The sequence below is a fragment of the Pseudoliparis swirei genome, chromosome 7, assembly GCF_029220125.1.
Source record: "Pseudoliparis swirei isolate HS2019 ecotype Mariana Trench chromosome 7, NWPU_hadal_v1, whole genome shotgun sequence".
NCBI lineage: Eukaryota > Metazoa > Chordata > Actinopteri > Perciformes > Liparidae > Pseudoliparis > Pseudoliparis swirei.
In genome coordinates, this window is record NC_079394.1 from 18,921,914 (window position 1) to 18,942,080 (window position 20,167).

The 20,167-nt window shown below is 40.8% G+C and overlaps 1 protein-coding gene across 6 annotated transcripts in view; it reads right to left on the bottom strand.

Moving 5' to 3' along the window:
- The window catches only part of pcsk5b (proprotein convertase subtilisin/kexin type 5b), a 66,153-nt gene that overhangs the window by 26,642 nt on the left and 19,344 nt on the right, over nt 1-20,167 (bottom strand). For 5 of the 6 annotated variants that reach the window (XM_056418108.1, XM_056418107.1, XM_056418110.1 and 2 more), the window contains exons 8-15: nt 18,301-18,513; nt 17,136-17,236; nt 12,373-12,476; nt 11,464-11,581; nt 5,529-5,717; nt 4,815-4,951; nt 4,214-4,345; nt 3,920-4,022 (exon numbers count right to left, since the gene is read on the bottom strand). In XM_056418108.1, the coding sequence (XP_056274083.1) occupies nt 3,920-4,022; nt 4,214-4,345; nt 4,815-4,951; nt 5,529-5,717; nt 11,464-11,581; nt 12,373-12,476; nt 17,136-17,236; nt 18,301-18,513 (1,097 nt within the window). Of the gene's footprint in view, nt 1-3,919; nt 4,023-4,213; nt 4,346-4,814; nt 4,952-5,528; nt 5,718-11,463; nt 11,582-12,372; nt 12,477-17,135; nt 17,237-18,300; nt 18,514-20,167 lie in introns of those variants that run through there. The other variant, XM_056418112.1, reaches the window with a different exon arrangement.

Consider the following 20,167-nt stretch of genomic DNA (forward strand, 5'->3'; position numbering starts at 1 on the left):
AGCTTTTGACTGTCAGGACTGGAGCTACCACTGAGGGTCATGGCCTCACTGTGCGTTGCATGCATCGTGCCGTTTACATTTAATAATTTAAAGTTATATACATAGTGAGTTTTTAGAAGGTTTTACATTTAGACAATGACAAATTACATCAATGCATAAATACAATTAATAAATAATTACAAAAAACTCTGACAAACTATTAGACTTACGATATGAATATTTCAAAAGGTCTGACGATGAGACCGTGTACAATACAAGCACACAGTTTCAAAGACCCACACGCCTTTTGGTTGGTCTCTAGACCATCAAACACATATGTAGGGATGTAATTATCTGAACATTAAACACCACCACCATCCCTCCTCCTTCCTCCCACCACTCCCCCAATCTTCATTCATAAATTGCTCCCTGTGGTGGCAGAAGAAGGGCAGCACACCTCCAAAGTGGGCTAATTAGAAGGCAGCGCCTAAGCTTGCACACTCATGCACCTGCACCGGGTTGCCTTTTATTACTGCAGAGACCCGCCGACACAAAGGCAATTAGAACAGACTTTGATCCTAATGTAAAGAATCTTGGCGTTATCTTTGATCGGGACTTGTCCTTTAACTCCCACGTAAAGCAAATCTCAAGGACTGCATTCTTTCATCTACGTAATATTTCAAAAATCAGGCACATCTTGTCTCAAAAAGATGCAGAAAAATTGGTTCACGCGTTCGTTACTTCGAGACTGGATTACTGCAACTCCTTATTAGCAGGCTGCTCTAATAAATCTCTTAGGTCCCTCCAGTTGATCCAGAATGCTGCAGCTCGTGTTCTCACTAAAACTAAGAAAAGAGATCACATCACTCCTGCACTAGCTGCTCTGCACTGGCTCCCAGTAAAATCAAGAATCACTTTTAAAATTCTTCTCTTAACCTACAAAGCCTTGATTGGTGATGCTCCATCATATCTTAAGGAGCTTGTCGTACCATATTGCCCCACTAGAGAGCTACGCTCACTAAATGCGGACTACTTGTAGTTCCTAGAGTCTTAAAAGTAGAATGGGAGCCAGAGCCTTTAGTTATCAAGCTCCTCTTTATGGAACCAGCTTCCAATTTCAGTCCGGGAGGCAGACACAGTCACCTCGTTAAGAGTAGACTTAAGACCTTCCTCTTTGACAGAGCTTATAGTTAGGGCTGAATCAGGTTTGCCCTGGTCCAGCCCCTTGATATGCTGCTATAGGCTTATAGCTGCCGGGGACGTTTTAGGATGCACTGAGTACCTATCTCCTCTTTTTCTCTCCTTAAGGATGAATTTTCATCTCTCAATCACACGTTACTAACTCTGCTTTCTCCCGGAAGTCCTTTTGACTTTACGTCTCATGGGGTCATCGGACCCTATGAGACGGCATAGATCCTATCTGCCTGATGGATCGTCTGGGTCGTGGAATTCCTGCTCATGACTACGCCACTGTCCTGTTGAGACTCCGCCACCCTCCTCCCCACCGCCATCTGCCTGATGGATCGTGGAGGTCTCCATCGTGGAATATGCCTACTATGAACTATTCATACACTCTGTCATATTCATTGAATGTATTTTAACTCTAAATCTGTCCTTCTGTACACATTACATCTATTGCATCTGTCCATCCTAGGAGAGGGATCCTCCTCTGTTGCTCTCCTGCAGGTTTCTTCCTTTTTCCCCTGAAGGGTTATTTGGGAGTTTTTCCTGGTCCGATGTGAGGTTTTGGGGCAGGGATGTCTATGTGTACAGATTGTAAAGCACTCCGAGACAAATTTGTAATTTGTGAAATTGGGCTATACAAATAAACTGAATTGAATTGAATTGAATCCTAAGGGCACACACAAATGATCACAGTCACACACACACACACGTAAATATATGCGTTTAAAGTGGGGAAGGGAGCAACTTGATGTAATATGACCGACAGGAAACTGCATCCGTGTGATCACACTGACGAGGTTAAACCGTAGTCACATTAAGCTCAACCAATAAGAGGGCAGCATTGACCCATGACCTTAAAATGTGACAAAAGAGTAAAGTAAGCACATCAAAGATTACATCAAAATCAGAAATTCTAATTTTGTGACCAAGTTCAGACCAAGACACGATGAAGGGCCAGAATATTACAATAAACTAGATATGATGTCATGTAGTCGTTACACTGAAAGAACAACATAGCTGAATGCATTTGAAGTCGTGGCTCCAACTGTGAAAACCAGCTCAGGTGTTTACACGTTGTATCTCAACCGAATGTCATGTTGTTGTCTTCTGTTGTGACGTGTAATCTACAAAGGTGCTACAGTGTTTATAGTAAATCATTTTGAGCCTTTTCCACCTTCATGTAACACCCTGCTCTGTTTCTCCTGTGTTCCGTGTCTCCTATGTCTCCTTTGTGTCTTCTGTCTTAATTGTTTAATTCCCTGCACCTGCCCTCAGCCACTCTTGTCTCGTTACTGTCTGATGTCGTACACCTGTTTCCCCCCTATATATTGTGTCAGTCTTTCCCTTGTCTCCTGTTGGATTGTCGTCTCTAGTTCTGTGTCCTTTTCCCGTCGTCCTGTCCGTGTTCCTGGTTCTGCCTGTTTGACCCTGCCCTGAGCCTGGATTCTCTGCCTGCCCCTTTTGGACCTTGTTGTTTTTTTGTTGTTTTGCCTCATTAAAGAGTGCTTTTTTTGTAGTGATGGTGAGATGAAGCCTCATGAGGCATCGAACCACTTCAGCCAATTGGTTCGAGAAAGGGTTCATTTCTCCAAGCTTCGTGTGCTCACGAAACCACCTACTGGCCAAGTGCATAATCACAGGCAGCTGTATCTTAACCACATAATGCGATGCATTGAATGTGTGTGTGTCTGTTATGGCTGTTGGGAATGACTATGAATTTCAAAAATGTATGACCAAATCATTTCTGTACATAAATTATCACATATGTGCATAATAAAATATTTTTTTAATGTATTCCGTGTGTGTTAATGTTCCCGAAATGGTAGTATCATATGATATGGCAGGTTGTGTAATAATGTTATTATGTCCCTTTAGGAAAATGGCATGGGCTTAAGCAGGCAGAGGACAGTGAACGTGTGTGTGTAACTAGGAAGAGGGGACTGAATATGCGTGTGTAACTTGGACAGTGATGTACAGGACAGGGGACATTGTATTCATTTTTATTCAGAAATAACAGTTTCTTAACAGTTCCATCGTATCACCTATCCTTCTCTCCTCACTCTCCTAACTCTCCAAACTATCTCTCTCTCTAAATTCTCCAAACTCTCAACCAACAACCCACATTTTGAATGGAGCCTGAGGGGTTTATATTGCTGTCAAACCTCCCGGCAATATCTGAACCACTTCCCGAAGCAGTCACATGGTACAAACTGGCTTTGTAGCTCAAGTGCACTTTTTAAATTAAGAAAACAAAAAGCTGAGTTGGCTCTGGAGAAGTCCACACAGGAATTATGTTTAAATCTTCTGAATACTTCAAGAATCTATAGTCAGTGAGACTGAGTGGAATTATATTCTCAATATTTATTAATGAAAAATAAATACACCTGTAATGACCCTGTGTTTTGGTACATTTCAACCAAATTGCATAGCTAAGCAATAAATAGTTTGGGTCTATACTTGACGTTCGGAGTTGGTGAAGCTGTAACCCAGTAAGTGACCCTAAATGTTTTATTGAATATTATTGCAAACAAGTAACTTTCACAGATTCCCTGCGCTTAGCGCTCTGCTGCTTTGTCTCCTCGGACATCTTGCCCAGAGTTCTCTGCCGCTAAGAGTGCGGTGCTCTGAATAACCCACCGGTACATTCAAGAGTGCTCAGTTTTCCAACAATCCAGTTTGTGACTTCTTACGAAATGTATATTGCATTTAAACCTGCATTTTTCTTTCACAATAAGGGACCTTTAAGCATTCTGACCTGGTGTTGTTCTTGAACTTAAGGAAGTAGTGGAGGCAGTTGATGCAGTGATGAGGTCCAGGACCTTCACAGCCGTTCTCATTGCATTCAGAGTCGCACGGGCCTGGAGACACACAGAAGTAACATAGTTAAGAGATTGTGACCGAACGAAAAGGTGTATGCTCTTAAAACTATGCCAATATCAAAAGAAGTTAATGTACAACTTACTGTCATTGTGACAGGACACTAAAGAATGATGTCACCTTTCAATGCTGCTGCTAAGGCAAACCTGTCTATGCGACTGTGGACTCTTACCGTTGTACTCCTCTGTGAACTCCTCCTCAGTGGGCGTCAGCATGTCGGTGGAGCGCGGCTTATCGCTGCGCAGAGTTGAGTATGGGTGCACAGAGGTGCCGTACAGCACCAGTGACCACTCTTTCAGCTTGCCTGAGGAAAAAGAAGGAGTGTAAACATCTTAAGACACTTCACTCTGTCCTGATGGCTACCAAGCTGACTATACTCACAGAACAGAGATCAATAGATGTGTAATGTCAGGCAGTTGTACAGCAGGAATATTATTAGTATCATTTCGACCATCTTTGACCATTTTCTACATTGTTCTATATTTCAAAGTATTTGTAGCTCCCCTAAATAGATTATATCACAGTATTTTCTCTTAACACACATGAGAAAACTAGGCACAGGTTACATGGGTGCATAGGGACTGCAACTTTATTGTGTTGTTAAATTAGTGGGTCATTTAAGCATTTAATGTCACTGCCTGCAGAGCAACATGTGTGCTCCTGCCGTTCTTCCTCCTGTTCCTTGCATGTCTACGGTCTCTGTAATTACACAAATGAGTAAGTAGACGGATGATTCAGTTTTTTTATTAAAGAAATTAACAACACTGTCATACCGGGTACTTTTTGGCTGCGGAGTTGAGAAGGTGAATCATAGATCTCTAGGACCCAGTCGCCTGCTGTCTTCTCTCCCCAGCAGTGGGTGGTCATAAACTCCCAGTTCTTAAAACCCTCCATGGAGTGATCAAACAACCTGCACATCAACCACAAACACACACGCACAAATAATAGATGAGGAAACAACTCAAGTACTGCAAATACCCGTACAAACAATCTCAACAGAGTACAATCCTTGTCTCAAATTCACCGTAGCAAACAGAGCTGCGTTTTCTTTAGGTGAACATGGACTAGGTACATACAACGCTTATGGTTTCAGCTGAACTTTTAAAAAGCAAGCATAGAAAAGTGACATTTTTGGCAAATCGAGGGAATTAATTCAAATGGCCAGAAGCACCTCGTTTATCTCATGTAAGTATTTAACACCATGAGTCCCAACATTTGTAATTCAAATTTACCGTCAGAACTAAAAAAGCTGCATTTTCAGTCCCTTTTCAGTTTTTTAAAACATATTTTGAAAAAACAATCAATAAAATATATCTCAAAGTGAGTTGGGATATATTTGTAATATATAATATCATATCATATATAATATCAAATACTATTTGAAGACCACATTCTGACAAAAATACATTACATTTAATTTTGCACGATGTCTTTGCAGTTTATGTAGTATTACATCACAGCTGGCGTATCACAACTTGCTTTGTTACCTGTTGGCAAGCAGCTGAGACTTGGTCCCTGAGGGTGAGGTCAGATTGATTGACAGGTCACCACGGCGAGGGTGTGTGATTGTAATACGTACGACCACGTGCTCCAGGTAGATCACATGGTGGTTGGGGTTGTCAGTGCATCCCGTTGCCTTGTACACCGACCGGACCACATGCTCGGGACGAATAGTTCTGCAAGACAAGATCAATCAAAAGGTAGACGTGGGGGAAAAAACTAAGACCAAAATATACAGTTTGTTATTTCTTGGAGCCTTGACAGTAATTTCAATTCATATACAGTAACACAAAATATTACACAGCAATACACAGAAGAGGATGCCATACACAGATGATACATGAAGACAAAAGGCAACAAGACAACATTGTAATATAAAAGAGGAAGCGGTGTACATTTCATAGTTATTAAACACATCTGGCCAATGTATTATATTAGTAAATGAACGAATTTCATTTGGTTCCTAATAGTGTTTTTCAATGATGTTCTTAATTTGTTTGCCGGTAAGAACAAATTCAGGCAAGAACATATTTATGAATCCTGGATTTGTGTAAAACGTTCGGACGCACTTAGGATACGTTTGTGAATGAGGCGCCTCGTCTTTAATGGTATCAATCTGTCCACTGAAGGGAACACAAGTCCACTTCTAACCAGCTCAACTGACAAAAAGTGGAAAAGCCATAAAACTAATTTTTGGACATTGTGCTTGCTGGGTGTACGAGTACATTTCATTGCAAAAGAGATTTTGTAACAATCAAACAACAACTACAAAGCAAATAGAAATAGGATATCAGAGAGTAGAGAAGAGCAGATGGCCAATCAGTTTAAAAGCATGCAAAATAGATAAGCTTCAAATCACTAAAGATAAAACGTGGGCTCCGATTACAGTAGCTTCAACAAATATACGTGTCTTTCAAAAATACAGTTCCTCTTTACAAAGCTGTGAGAGACATTTTAAAATTAACTTGTTTACAGCTACTAATTAGCGGATACTGATAATGGTATTGATCCGATTCAGGCGCAAATAGCTGGATCAGGTATCGTGACAATGGTCTGGTATCAGATGCCCTTATTAAAAATAAAATAAAAAGTTCAGTATATCTATATTTGGGTATTTATTTGTTACATTTTTTTCTACAGCTTATTGATTTAACACGAGTATCAGATTGATACTTATATATCAGCCAATACCCAAAGCTCGGGTATCGCTTTCGAGACTTAAAAAGTTTGATCTGTGCATCCCTACTACTAATTGATCAATGTTGTCATCTTTCCATCTCAAAAGATTAGAACTATACATTTTGTTAAAGTTAAATTAATCTGGACATGCTCTTCAAAACACATCATTTGGCAGCTGAATGTACCTCAGGCATAATGTACCTGTAGTCAGTTTGCTCTTTCGGGAGGGAGGTTGGGGACGGTCTCCCTCCACTGACACGTTCTGTTCAGTCAACTCTATGTTGGTGAATGATGCAACACTGAATATCAAGCTTCAATACACAGAGGCACCCCTCAAGGCATGTACTTGTACTTTGATTTAACCTCCTCAAAAAAGCAAAGATCACGCACAAAAAGTTTTCCATTTCATAAACCTCGACCTGCCAAAGAAACAAAGAGCCATGAGCATGATGAGAAAGACAAAGAGCAGTACCGAAGGGTCATATACGTTGCTGCTGCACAGGAGGACACGAGAGGCCGCTCAACATGTTGACTCACAGCCTGTAGCACTGGATGACATGCAGGATTTATTCGCTGGAAATTTAAATAGAGCTGGTGAATGACACTTGCTTGCAAAATAACATATAAAATGATTACTATCACTATTATTTGAAAGACAATTAATGCCAGTGATTAGTGCGGTTTGACCTTGTATTGAAAACAGCGTTATTTCACCCCCCGTTTGTCACGGTTACAATGGCAGTGATGACATTTTTCAGGTCAAATTGAAACAGCACAGTTGTTCATCATCAGGAGGAAAATCACCCCAAGACAACAATAATTGGCTTGTAAAGATTGCCTTAAAATGTGCAATGAAGATGAAGATTTTCTCTTGCAACAACATATTTACTCAAACTTGCCTCAATAATGAATTGAGACAAACAACAACACACTGATTTTGATTATTTAAACAACTAAATGTTGGCCAATTAGACCACATAGTGCCTGTCAGGACCCACAAATATGTTAATTACAGTCATAAAGAATTGCTTTAATCATTCTGAAAATAGGTTTTAAAAGCTTTGTGTGAACATAAGTAATATTGTTGACCTACAATCAGTGTATGGCTTGTTAATTAGGGTTAAATATACCAATATGTTTGTGAAAGGGCAAAACTTTCTGGCAAGAATAAATCAACAATTTCAATTGTTTTCTATAAATACTAATATGGTGAAAACAAATTATACTTACATGGTAAAAACAAATTCCCTTCTCATATCAATGAAATCAACAAATTCTTATGAAAGGAGTCAAAGTGGTGAATCTGTATTCATAGCAGCGCATCATGAATTGTTTTTCTAGAATACTGGCAGGTGAACAATCCATAACAATTTCTCCATTTGTCCTTTCACTCCATCTCTGATCATTTATATAATTATTGAGGGACTAATAGTGAATATAAACATTAAAACCACTGAAAAATAAGAAATACACCAGGAAGTGGCATGAGCTCAAGCAGATGGGATGGAATGAATATCAGAGAGAAAACACCGACTGTCTCTTTCGTAAGTAGTTCCTGTTTGGGAAGCGGACAGCGGTAATGTCGGGGGGGTCGAGGGCTGATATCACAGCTTTGGCTTCTCCATGACACAACACAGAAAACGTAACCATACCCATGGGGCCGAGCAGAGCAGATGATTAACACCATCCTGATTGCACACGGATCAGGACGCTTCCCTGTGCGTGCTCCAAGTGAGGCGAGCGATTTCATACAGACATTACTAAACGCAGTCAGAGAGGCCAGCCAGAAGGTATGTGGGAACATACAGCAGAGAGGTGATGGCTGAAACTCAGCAGCACCGAACACGAACACGCAAAAACACACAACAACAAAAAGAGATGCATACAGACTTTCCTCGAAAACACATTACCACAATCTATGGAAACACATAGGCACAATCACACATTCATGACACAAGTGAGCACAAAGTAATTTATAAAGAGATTTGTACTCAATAAAGCGGTGAGTTAAGGGAAGGAATGTTAGTGCAGTTCTGTAATGTGTTACACAATAATATGTCATGACTCTTTGCCTTCGTTTCAAAACCAGACCAAACAAAATAAAGCCTTATGTTTCCTCGTGATTGCCTACGTTCACTTTGCGAGCCCGTCATGTGGCTGGATAGACGAAGGGTAGTTTCTGAATAAGGCTTACGCTCCCAGAAACTAAACAAATGTTTGACTGACCACTTCACACATCTCTAAGACGACTCAGAAATACACTTCTCGTGGAACAAGAGGCTTAAACGACAGGGTTGTTTTTATTTCTTTTACACAACAACAGCGGTATGAGCCAACACACAACCCATGAGTACAGAAGGCTTCTGCCTCGGACACAATCTGGACTACATAAGCCTCGTATGGACCGACTTGTGCGCTGAAGCAGAACCGACAGGACACTGATAATGCTGCAGTTGCTGGCCACCGAGCCTGCGACTGAAAGCAAACCAGGGCCTGAGTTCAGCCAGCCAGCCTAACACAGAACAGGGCTCCGGCTTCCAGCTGCATCAAGAATAACAAGCTGTGAAGCCCTGGCTCTGTGTGTGTGTGTGTCCGTGTGTGTCCGTGTGTGTCTGTGTGTGTCTGTGTGTGTCTGTGTGTGTAGTAAAGGTCTTATGTGAAAACCACCCTGCCAGAACTAATGCTTGGCCCCTATCAAGGTACAGCTTGCACAACCGCACTCTCAACCACATGGCGGCTGCTGGTGCATAAAACACCAGGGAAGAAAGAAAAAAAATGCGAGACAAACTGAGAAAGAACTTTTGTTACATATGTTGGTGTCAAAGTGTCCTCACTTATCTGGCTTTACGCTTTAAACTATGAGAGTCTATTACAGTTAATACAGTGCATCCGGAAAGTATTCACAGCGCTTCATTTTTTCCACATTTTGTTATGTTACAGCGTTATTCCAAAATGGATTAAATTCATTATTTTCCTCAACATTCTACACACAAAAACCCATAATGACAAAGTGAAAACTGTTTTTGACAAATTTTTGCACATTTATTAAAAATAAAGAACGAAAACATAACATGTACATAAGTATTCACAGCCTTCGCTCAATACTTTGTTGAAGCACCTTTGGCAGAAATTACAGCCTCAAGTCTTCTTGGGTATGATTCCACAAGCGTGGCACACCTATTTCTGGGAAGTTTCTCCCATTCTTCTTTGCAGAACCTCTCAAGTTCCATCAGGTTGGATGGGGAGCGTCGGTGCACAGCCATTTTCAGATCTCTCCAGAGATGTTCAATCGGGTTCAAGTCAGGGCTCTGAGGTCCAGAGCGCTTTGGAGCATGTTTTCATCGAGGATGTCTCTGTACATTGCTGCATTCATCTTTCCCTCAATCCTGACTCGTCTCCCAGTTCCTCCCGCTGAAAAACATCCCCACAGCATGATGCTGCCACCACCATGCTTCACTGTCGGGATGGTATTGGCCAGGTGATGAGCAGTGCCTGGCTTCCTCCAGACATGACGCTTGGCATTCAGGCCAAAGAGTTCAATCTTTGTTTCATCAGACCAGAGAATTTTGTTTCTCATGGTCTGAGAGTCCTTCAGGTGCTTTTTTGCAAACTCTAGGCGGGCTGTCATGTGCTTTTTACTGAGGAGTGGCTTCCGTCTGGCCACTCTACCAAACAGGCCTGATTTGTGGAGTGCTGCAGAGATGGTTGTCCTTCTGGAAGGTTCTCCTCTCTTCATAGAACAACGCTGGAGCTCTGTCAGAGTGACCATCGGGTTCCTGGTCACCTCCCTGACTAAGGCCCTTCTCCCCCGATCGCTCAGTCTGGCTGGGCGGCCAACTCTAGGAAGAGTCCTGGTGGTTCCAAACTTCTTCCATGTCCGGATGATGGAGGCCACTGTGCTCATTGGGACTTTCAATGCTGCAGAAATCTTTCTGTACCCTTCGCCAGATCTGTGCCTCGATACAATTCTGTCTCGGAGGTCTATAGATAATTCCTTGAACTTCATGGCTTGGTTTATGCTCTGATATGCACTGTCAACTGTGATACCTTATATAGACAGGTGTGTGCCTTTCTCAATCATGTCCAATCAACTGAATTTAGCACAGGTGGACTCCAATCAAACATCTCAAGGATGATCAGTGGAAACAGGATGCACCTGAGCTACATTTTGAGTGGCATGGCAAAGGCTGTGAATACTTATGTACATGTTATGTTTTGGTTCTTTATTTTTAACAGATTTGCAAAAATTTGCAAAAAACAGTTTTCACTTTGTCATTATGGGTTGTTGTGTGTAGAATGTTGAGGAAAATAATGAATTTAATCCATTTTGGAATAAGGCTGTAACATAACAAAATGTGGAAAAAGTGAAGCGCTGTGAATACTTTCCGGATGCACTGTATACCCGTTTAACTATGGCATGGCCGTCCATTATTGAGGAACTAATTTATGTAGACACCCCTAGTCCTCATGCTGTTGGTTTGGCCCCTTTCGGTCCAATTAAGAGAAAACCTAATGGTTCAGCAAACAATGACATGAGACAATAGTGTGCGTCCAACTTTGTTTGAACACAGTTAGGACCTTGGGGAAACAGTTTTACAAGTCTGGTGTGGAAGAACTTGAATTTCTTGCAGAGAGAGGTTAACCAAATACATATTGGGATAATATCTAATATATTTTTGGACATTTAGTGTAAAGGATGTGTGTGTGTCTTTGTGTGTGTGTGTGTGTGTGTATTCATTCTACCTTATTTGTCGGTCTGCACTCTCCACACAGACGTGCTGAGTAGGGACTTGCTTCCATCGCTCTGCCTCCTTCACCATCGCCTCAGCATCCATCAGACCGAAGCCGTAAAGATGGCTGACTGTAGAAAACAGTGATAAGTCACAGCTGATCAGACCACTCCAATGCCGAATGTACCGTTTGTCATACTAATGATTGTTTACTCAAAATCATCCTCTAAAAAAATCAGAAAGAGTGGGGTCAGAATAAATCCTCTGGACAGGTTTGTAGCTTTCCTTAAATAATCTATTATTGTACAGACTGGTATCTATGTATGTGTCAAAAAGTTTCACATAAGAAGATTCAGTATTCTCTCATTTCGGTGTTCTCTACCAACTGAAACAAAAATACTGAGGACATATGGTGGTTGTCTAAATATGAAAAGTGAAGTTTAGAAACTATTTAACTTCTGGGTACAACAGCTCAAATATGAATTCCTTCCATACTTCTCCCACCCCTCATCCCCTGTTCTGTTTCTCTTTAGTTCCTCTTTGAAAACTTGAAAAATCTCCAGGCACACCAGTTCTCACTGTGTTGGTTTCTCTCCCTCATACACACTTGCATGCATGCATGCTTACACAAAAAGCAACCCTGACATGGACCCTGACAGATGGCAGCTAGTAGCGCAATAGTTAAGCAAGAAAGAAACATTTTGGGATTGGATCAAATAAATGCAGGTGTCAAAATACTGCATATTGAATTCTCTAACCATTTGCAGTATTCTTTATAACACATTATATCCCACTATGCATCTTAAATGCATCAGTTGCTGAATTGATGTGTTGGAAAAATAGATGGACATAGATATATTGTGTGTGTACGTGTGTGTGTGTGTGTGTGTGTGTGTGTGTGTGTGTGTGTGTGTGTGTGTACCATTGTAACCAGCAGCATTGGTCTTCCAGTCAGGGGCGCTGAGATGTCCGGCTCTTGAGGTCTTTACAATTATGTGCTGAACATCTCTCCATGTTAGAAGAGGACTAGTGGAAAAACAAACCAAAAAACACACATTACATTACATTACGTAAATTAATATATTTATTATGTAAAAAAAACTCGGAGGAAAAATTTGAACAAGAACTAAGAGAATTAATAAATACCTTTTTTCTATGCACATGCTCAAACAGACATACGCATACATTTTAAATAACAAATGTGAAAAATCGACACAAATTCACATCCATAAAAGACCCGGTCAAGCTGCACTACAGATTTAAATACTGAATGTTTTGAATAATTCATTATGTTTTGAAAGGCAAAACACAAAGAGAAGGAAAAAAAAAGACAATGAATGAACAGCAAGACATGAAAAGATATCTCACTGTTCATTCTGAATGAATTCAGACAAGAGCATGGTGGGAGATATGTGGGGGAAAGAGAAACCTAAAAAGTTTAGGATTAAAGGGGAAGGAGGTTAAAAAACGAAGTGCAAGGAGGAATAAAACAGATGAAATGAAAAACAAAATACATAAAACGTAGTAATACGCAGTCTGTGGAAGATTACTGAGAGAAAACAATTACAGAGAAGCATAGACAGAGAGCAGAGATGCGTGTTCATCCGTCCCTAGTTTCTCAGATCTCACGTGAGATCCATTACAAGATGGCATTCATTTGCCTCAAGTGCTTTGATGTACGAATGCTACATTAAAGGGAAAAACCAGGAAGAAGTGGGTCACCAAGTTTCCTGGGATTCCCTTCCATCTCATATGCCGGCCAGATGCTCCATTCCTTCCCTTTGTGTCACTCCCTCTCCATCCGAGACCTCCAGAATCTGCACTACTTTGAATCAGCTGACCTAAAACTAATATGTAACATTCACAACCCAACATTTAGATTAAAATGTCAGAAGATATGCTGGTAGGATGTGAAAGGTAGAGAGAGAGCTAAATGAGTCCGACCTGAACACTGTGGTTAAAATCCTCAACATCTGGGATGTATTGAATTATATATATTCTGGATTTAAAGCACATTGCATTTACTTGTAATGAAATGCGCTGTACAAAAAATGCTTCGTCTTTTTCCGAAGTTGCACATATGGTGAGTGAAAAATAAATTATCAAAAAAATAAAACATTTGTTTCGAGTCAGCCTCGAGGAACATTCCCTTTATTGCCGAGTGTGGTGAACACATTAAAACTAGTTAGACAAAAAAATCCTACGGTCACAACCTTTAGGTCTTTTTGCATTTCAACCATTTCATTCCTCGTTTTATTTCCATTAAGAGCAGAACACAGCAGGCCATCTATCTCTGGCAGCACGAGAAGACTGCTAACCTTTTCACATTAGCCGTCTATCACTCCTTGGTTTTTAAAGAATAGAAATCAAATGCACGTAATGGAGTGTTGGGTTAGCCTTTTGCAGTTTGCAGTGTTATATTCAAGACTGCTTTCTGATCTTAGGGATGAGATCAGGATGAGACTAGACAAGGAAATATTGGAAGAAAATGTCTGGACTTGCAGTGAACCTGAAATATCAATACTAGTGCCCTGAAAACAACCGGAGCTAAGACAAAAGATATGCGTTACATTTCCTTTACTCATGGCTTGAATGAGCCCAATCTGGTCAAAACTAACTATAGAACATATACTTACTAAAAAGTTTGAAAAAAAATAGCAAGTAAAAAACAAAAAAGGGATGTTAGCACACAAATGTGATACAAGTCATAATAATTACTGTACAGATAATTATTAATAGGCTTAGCCGTCACTGTATAATTATGGTTCCATACATGTTTTATGGTCATTCATTAAAAGTGACTTTGGCAGAGTTATCTAGGCCATGACAACCTTCCCATAAACAAGCCAATACTAATTAATGGAGTAGCTTGCATAGTGGGGGAAACCAGCAGCAAAAGAGGTCGTTTTATATGGGATTCTTGGTGCTTCTTTTAAGTGTAATTAATCTGTAGGGATGAAGCAAGGAGGAAGATGAAGAGAGAAAAAGTCAAAAATGTCCATTGGCCTTCTACATCTCACCTTTGTTCCATTCAGGGATGGTAGATTAACTCCTGAACTATAAATCATCATTTTTCAGTATAATATCTGCTTCTCTCACTTGAATTTTAAAGCAGATAAATGTAGAGAGAGAAAGTTTTATTTTTGCTCATCTGTCCCCGCCAATCAGATGACATCCTTATTTTAGGTTATCCTTGCTCATATCTTGTTTATCCCTCCTATTTCCCGCACTGAAGAGTCCCATCTCCATGTTCACTCACTTTACCATTTCTTCACTCAAGGACAAAGGGAAGGGGGACAGAAATACTAGTTTCTGAAGCTTTCAGTCTTGCTGCTTGCTGTGCCAGACTCATAAAGAGATAAATCATGTGCAGACTTACAACATCTTAAAACTTGGCCAAATGTAGAGAGAACGAAGCATGAGACAGTTTTCCAAAGCAACATGTTCCAATCCAGACCTCACAGCACAGAGTAAAAAGAAGTCTTGCGTAATGGCGTCTTGTCATGTTTATCACAGAGTTTGCTTTCTTTCATTTACCAGGTAAGAGCAGATACAATCAGTGTTGCATTGTTCGTCTAAACCTGTGTCTCTCTCCCTTTCATCCTCTCCTCTCCTCTTTGTGCATGCATGCAGGTTTATCCATGCGAAAAAGGGAACAGAAGGAAGGAAAGAACGTTTGCCTTGGAGGAGGAGGGGAAAAAGCCCATCATGAGAGTGGTGGAGACACAGCACGCACCAGAGAGAGAGTGAAAGCTAGAAGAGAAGAAAGCAGGCAGGCAAGAAGCAGTGTGTAATAATCTCGTTGAGGAAACAGGCTTATGTGCCCAGCACTGCCTGGAAACAGGGAATATTTTCTACTGGGAGGATTTGGATTGGATTATCCAGGTTAAACGAAGTGACCTCAGTTTACCGAGCCACTCAACCTGTGATGATGGGGTGAAGAGCAATTCCCAGTCTCTGTACTCACTCCAATTAATGAATTTATTATAAATAAAGCATCAACAGGTTCCAAATAGGGCAGGCATCTGCAGCGCCTCACACAAGAAGCTACCAGAGCATCTAGAAGGCATAAGGGGAAGCCAGAGCCATTGAAAATTAGATGATTTTAAAATCTGGTTCTCTCTTTTTATCTCTGAAAATGCCAACATTGAAATTGGTACTCCAGAAGACTGGCGCAGAATCTCTTGGCATGTTAGCACCTGGCCACACATGTCTGTGGGTAGCCCTGCCCTGCTTATTACAGACGGCTCAACATGCTGCCACAAAGGGCATCTTGAAACTAAGATCTAAATTATGTTTGAAAACTAAAGAAAATGGTAATATTGAGCTTCCCAATATTGTGCCGACACTAATGATGACGTCACTATCTCAAGATAACAATCTGACTCATAGAAATCAGCCTACACTACCGTTCAAAAGTTTGGGGTCATCCAGACAATTTCGTATCTTCCATGAAAACTCACTTTTATTTATCAAATGAATTGAAAATTGAATAGAAAATATCGTCAAGACATTGACAAGGTTAGAAATAATGATTAATATTTGAAGTATTAATTTTGTTCTCCAAACTTCAAGCTCAAAGGAAGCCCAGTTGTATAGCTTATATCACCAGCATAACTGTTTTCAGCTGTGCTAACATAATTGCACAAGGGTTTTCTAATCAGATATTAGTCTTCTAAGGCGATTAGCAAACACAATGTACCATCAGAACACTGGAGTGACAGTTGATGGAAATGGGCCTCTCTACACCTATGGAGATATTTCATTAGAAACCAGACGTTTCCACCTTGAATAGTCATTTACCACATTAACAATGTATTGTGTGTATTTTTGATTAATGTTATCTTTATTGAAAAAACAGTGCTTTTCTTTGAAAAATAAAGACATTTCTAAGTGACCACAAACTTTTGAACGGTAATGTATATCTATTCATGATGTCATGATATTGTATAGACAGCTCAAATTAAACATTGCTTGTGTCGTGCGCACTCATTGGAATAGCCATATAAAGGCAGAACAGTGTAGGATTAATATGTCTGCAGTAAAGGATGCAAACACCTCAAGTCTCAGGACCCCAACACAACACTGTGATATTACAGAGGAGCTGGTACTACAATATATTGTGTTTATGCAAGTAAATGTCCCAGTGCAGGCAAGACAGGCTACAGTATGTACACACTGCAGCTGTGTATAGCTGTGACTACTAATAGTTTACTAAAAAAGATATCGGCATAGTCTATCTCCATACCCAAACTCACCTTAAGCCCTCAAAGTTTATATACCTGGAAAAATGATGGTTTGTCTGTCACATCTACAAACTGTCCACTGTTGATGTTGGCCTGGCATGCAGAATAACAGTTAAATATTAACAGCAGATGTCTCCTTTCATTCATCACCACAAAGCACCGCTGCCAGCTGCAGATGTAGTCAGCAAATGTGAATACATCACGCTATAGAGGAGAGTTACTTGCATGTGCAGGTGTGCATGTACCCTTTACTTTACATTCTCTTGCCCACCATCCAGAAGAACATCTAAATTGGTTGAACTGCTCAGCACGATGTACTTGTGAGAAAATGCTTCACATGTTCCCTATATAGATCAATGAGGCCCGATGACAAGAGGGCATTAGAAGGTAAGCAAGGGAAAAGGGATGAAGAGACGGGATGAGGTCAAGTGGATCTTACTTTGCCTCCAGGGCCAGTGCAACAATGGCAGCAGCCATGGGAGCCGAGGCCGATGTCCCTGTGTGGCTGTCTGTACATCGATGTCTCAGGTCTGTTGTGATCTGCAAACAGAGAAGAAGAAAAGGAGAGTGAGGACAGAGTTAGACAGGGGAGGAAGTAGAGATGAAGAGGAATTACAGGAATGAAGGCAGAAAAAAGGGGCAGGAAAGAGACGAGACACAACCCAAAAGAGAACAGTTGAAGAAGAGGAAGAGTAGACCGAGTTAGAGGAAAAGAAAATGGTGACCGTATTGGAAAGAGGAGAGGGAGACAGAAACAGAGAGATTGAAGTCATGAGGATCAGAAGGATTTAGACAGAGCAAAGCATGTGCATTACAGCCTTTATATACCGCCTCAATACAGTCAACACACAGATATTCACGCAGATGTACACAAATCACCAGTTTTCCAAAGAATTATAGGATTCAATCGCCAAGTAGAATCCAAGGACGAGTCAGGGAAAACAGAGTAAAGCATGTTGGTAAAGCGCTGTATGTTCGCGTGATTGTCTGGACTTTAAACAGCCAACAACTCAGACAGCGCGACAGTTAGTCAGGCAAGAAACGCTTGTCTAACTTCCAGTGTGTGTGTGTGTGTGTAGCATCAGAATGAGGAATGTAGCAAAACACTGCCAGACAAGCAAGCTCACAGTGGACAACTGTCACGATCCACCCCAGTGGAGCATGAAAGTGATTTGGTCAATCTGGGTCAAACTAGGCCACACCACTGGCCCACAAAGCATGCGCACACACACACACACACACACACAAGGTTAAGTTAATGCCAAATAACATCACGCTGTAGTCTTAACTGAAATCAGACTTTAAATGTGCATTTGACACAGCGTAAGCTCCAAATCGAAACATGGTCAGTATTCAATTATCCAGGGTGGGGAGACGTTCCTTAGCAAGTCTCTTTGGTTCACGTCACACATTTAAAGATGGAAAACATCAATCGTGTCAACATTTTCAACTAAGCACAAACCGCTGTGCTACAACTTGGGCATCAGTGAAATGAATAAGCGTTACGGCCCTGCGGTAAAATCAGACCGTGGGAACTTGAATGAAGGCACTGATGTGTTTGCATTCAGCACGTCTCAAATCTACCAGACACACAATGTCCTCACAATCTTTCGGTCGTAGTTCTCCCCGCTGCTGTAGGTGGTGGTCAGTGTGGACGAGCATTCTTCCAGGTACCATGGCTTGCGTCCGCTCTCAGCTGTGCTGGAGATGGAGATGGTGTAGATGGAGTTGGTGTAGCCATCGCAGGAGCAATGGTCTCTGCTGCGCCCGCCATTTCCTGAAGCCCACACGAAAATAGAGCCACGACCTTTCCTCCCCTAACAGGAAAAGATGCAGAGAGGATACAGTAAGAGGCTGCAGGTTTGTTTTAGCACTAAGAGTTGGTCATGTTTCATCAGGCTGTGTTGTTTAAATGTTCTCTCACTGTCTGCCAGAGTAACAAGCTGTGTGTTCACTATGCAGAATTCACTGCATGACAAAGATGTTTTCTATCAGCAACAGTCAGAGAGGCAGAAAAGATCAAATGGAATCAAACCCTCTGGCTTTAAGGGAGTAAAATCATGGTTATGTGTTTTACTTATTTTTACCCAGATCTATTTTTGTCTAATAATTTTTTTGTTTCACTCAAACTTTTCAAGCTTGTACATTTTTGTAAATATTACCTAAAAAATGTTATTACCTGCACTTTCAGAATGCATCAATAGCTCACAAAATAATGTTATTGATTGTACACGAGTAGGAAAGGCAGCAAATCAATTAAACTACATAATATTCATAAAAAGACCAACGTTTTTATAATGACTCAATGTGCATGTTTTGCATTTGACATTATATGACAAGCAAGGCAGCTCTTTAATATTTAAATCCAGGTTTCCAGAAGATGTTGCACAGTGCATCTAAAAAAAAGAAGACATGGGCCAGCTCAGAGTGTGTTTCAGCGTGACTAAAACTGTGAATAAAAACACAAATAATTAACTAATAAGAGTTTTCAGTCATAATTACTTTTTTTATTTGATACCTCCTCTGGCCACATGCTGTTTACTTTTCTTTTTTCGACATGATAGTTCTAGAATTGGCATCGACAATGACCTAAAGGCAGGCCGAAATACTGGAGACACCAAGCTCGTTACAGTGCTGGAGATGTCCGGCTGAGACGTCGAGCCAACGTTCAGCCAGCAGTCAGCAAAAAAGGCATCTGACAAACCTGACTGACACATTCAAACCGTTTCTCAAGAACACACACACACAAACATACACACACACACACACACACAGGTGGAATGGAGTACTTCAAAGGGGGCTTCTGTCAAGCAGTGTTAAGGAAGTGGAGCCCCTGTGAGTGAGAGGCGGGATCAAACGCTGACAGACGAGAGCGATGGAGAGCACTTTGGAAGAAAGGACGAGACAAAGATTGAGATGGAGAGGAAACGGTGAGTAGAGGACATAGGAGAGAGGAGGATGAAGGAGCGGAGAATGGAGAAACACAATTTGAAACTGATGCACAGCAATCGTCATCAAGATATCAAAAGGAGCCCAAAGAATCAACAATTAATTGGTCAAAATAATTTCGAATTAATTAATGTGTCAGTACATTCATCATGAACAATTTCATTGATTAATGACTTTATCTAGACAGAAGACATTACAAGATTCACATATTTTTTGCATTTCTCTACTTTTGTCTTCTTTGCTTTTTTTATAAACGATGAAAATAATCCTTAATTGAAATTAGAAAATGCCCTAAAAGCAGGTAAAAAGCATAGACATCACTGTTATGATTCAGAGATACACACATACAGACAGGGTTGTTTATAGAATGTGTCTTAGAAGGAGAATAAACAACAAAGACATGATTTTTCTTGTTGTTTTACATTTGGCAACACGAGTCGATTACAACACACTCCACAGCCGTCACTCGTATCTGACGCCTCAGCGCTCCGTGATAAACTGTCTCTTCACATAGGTACATGT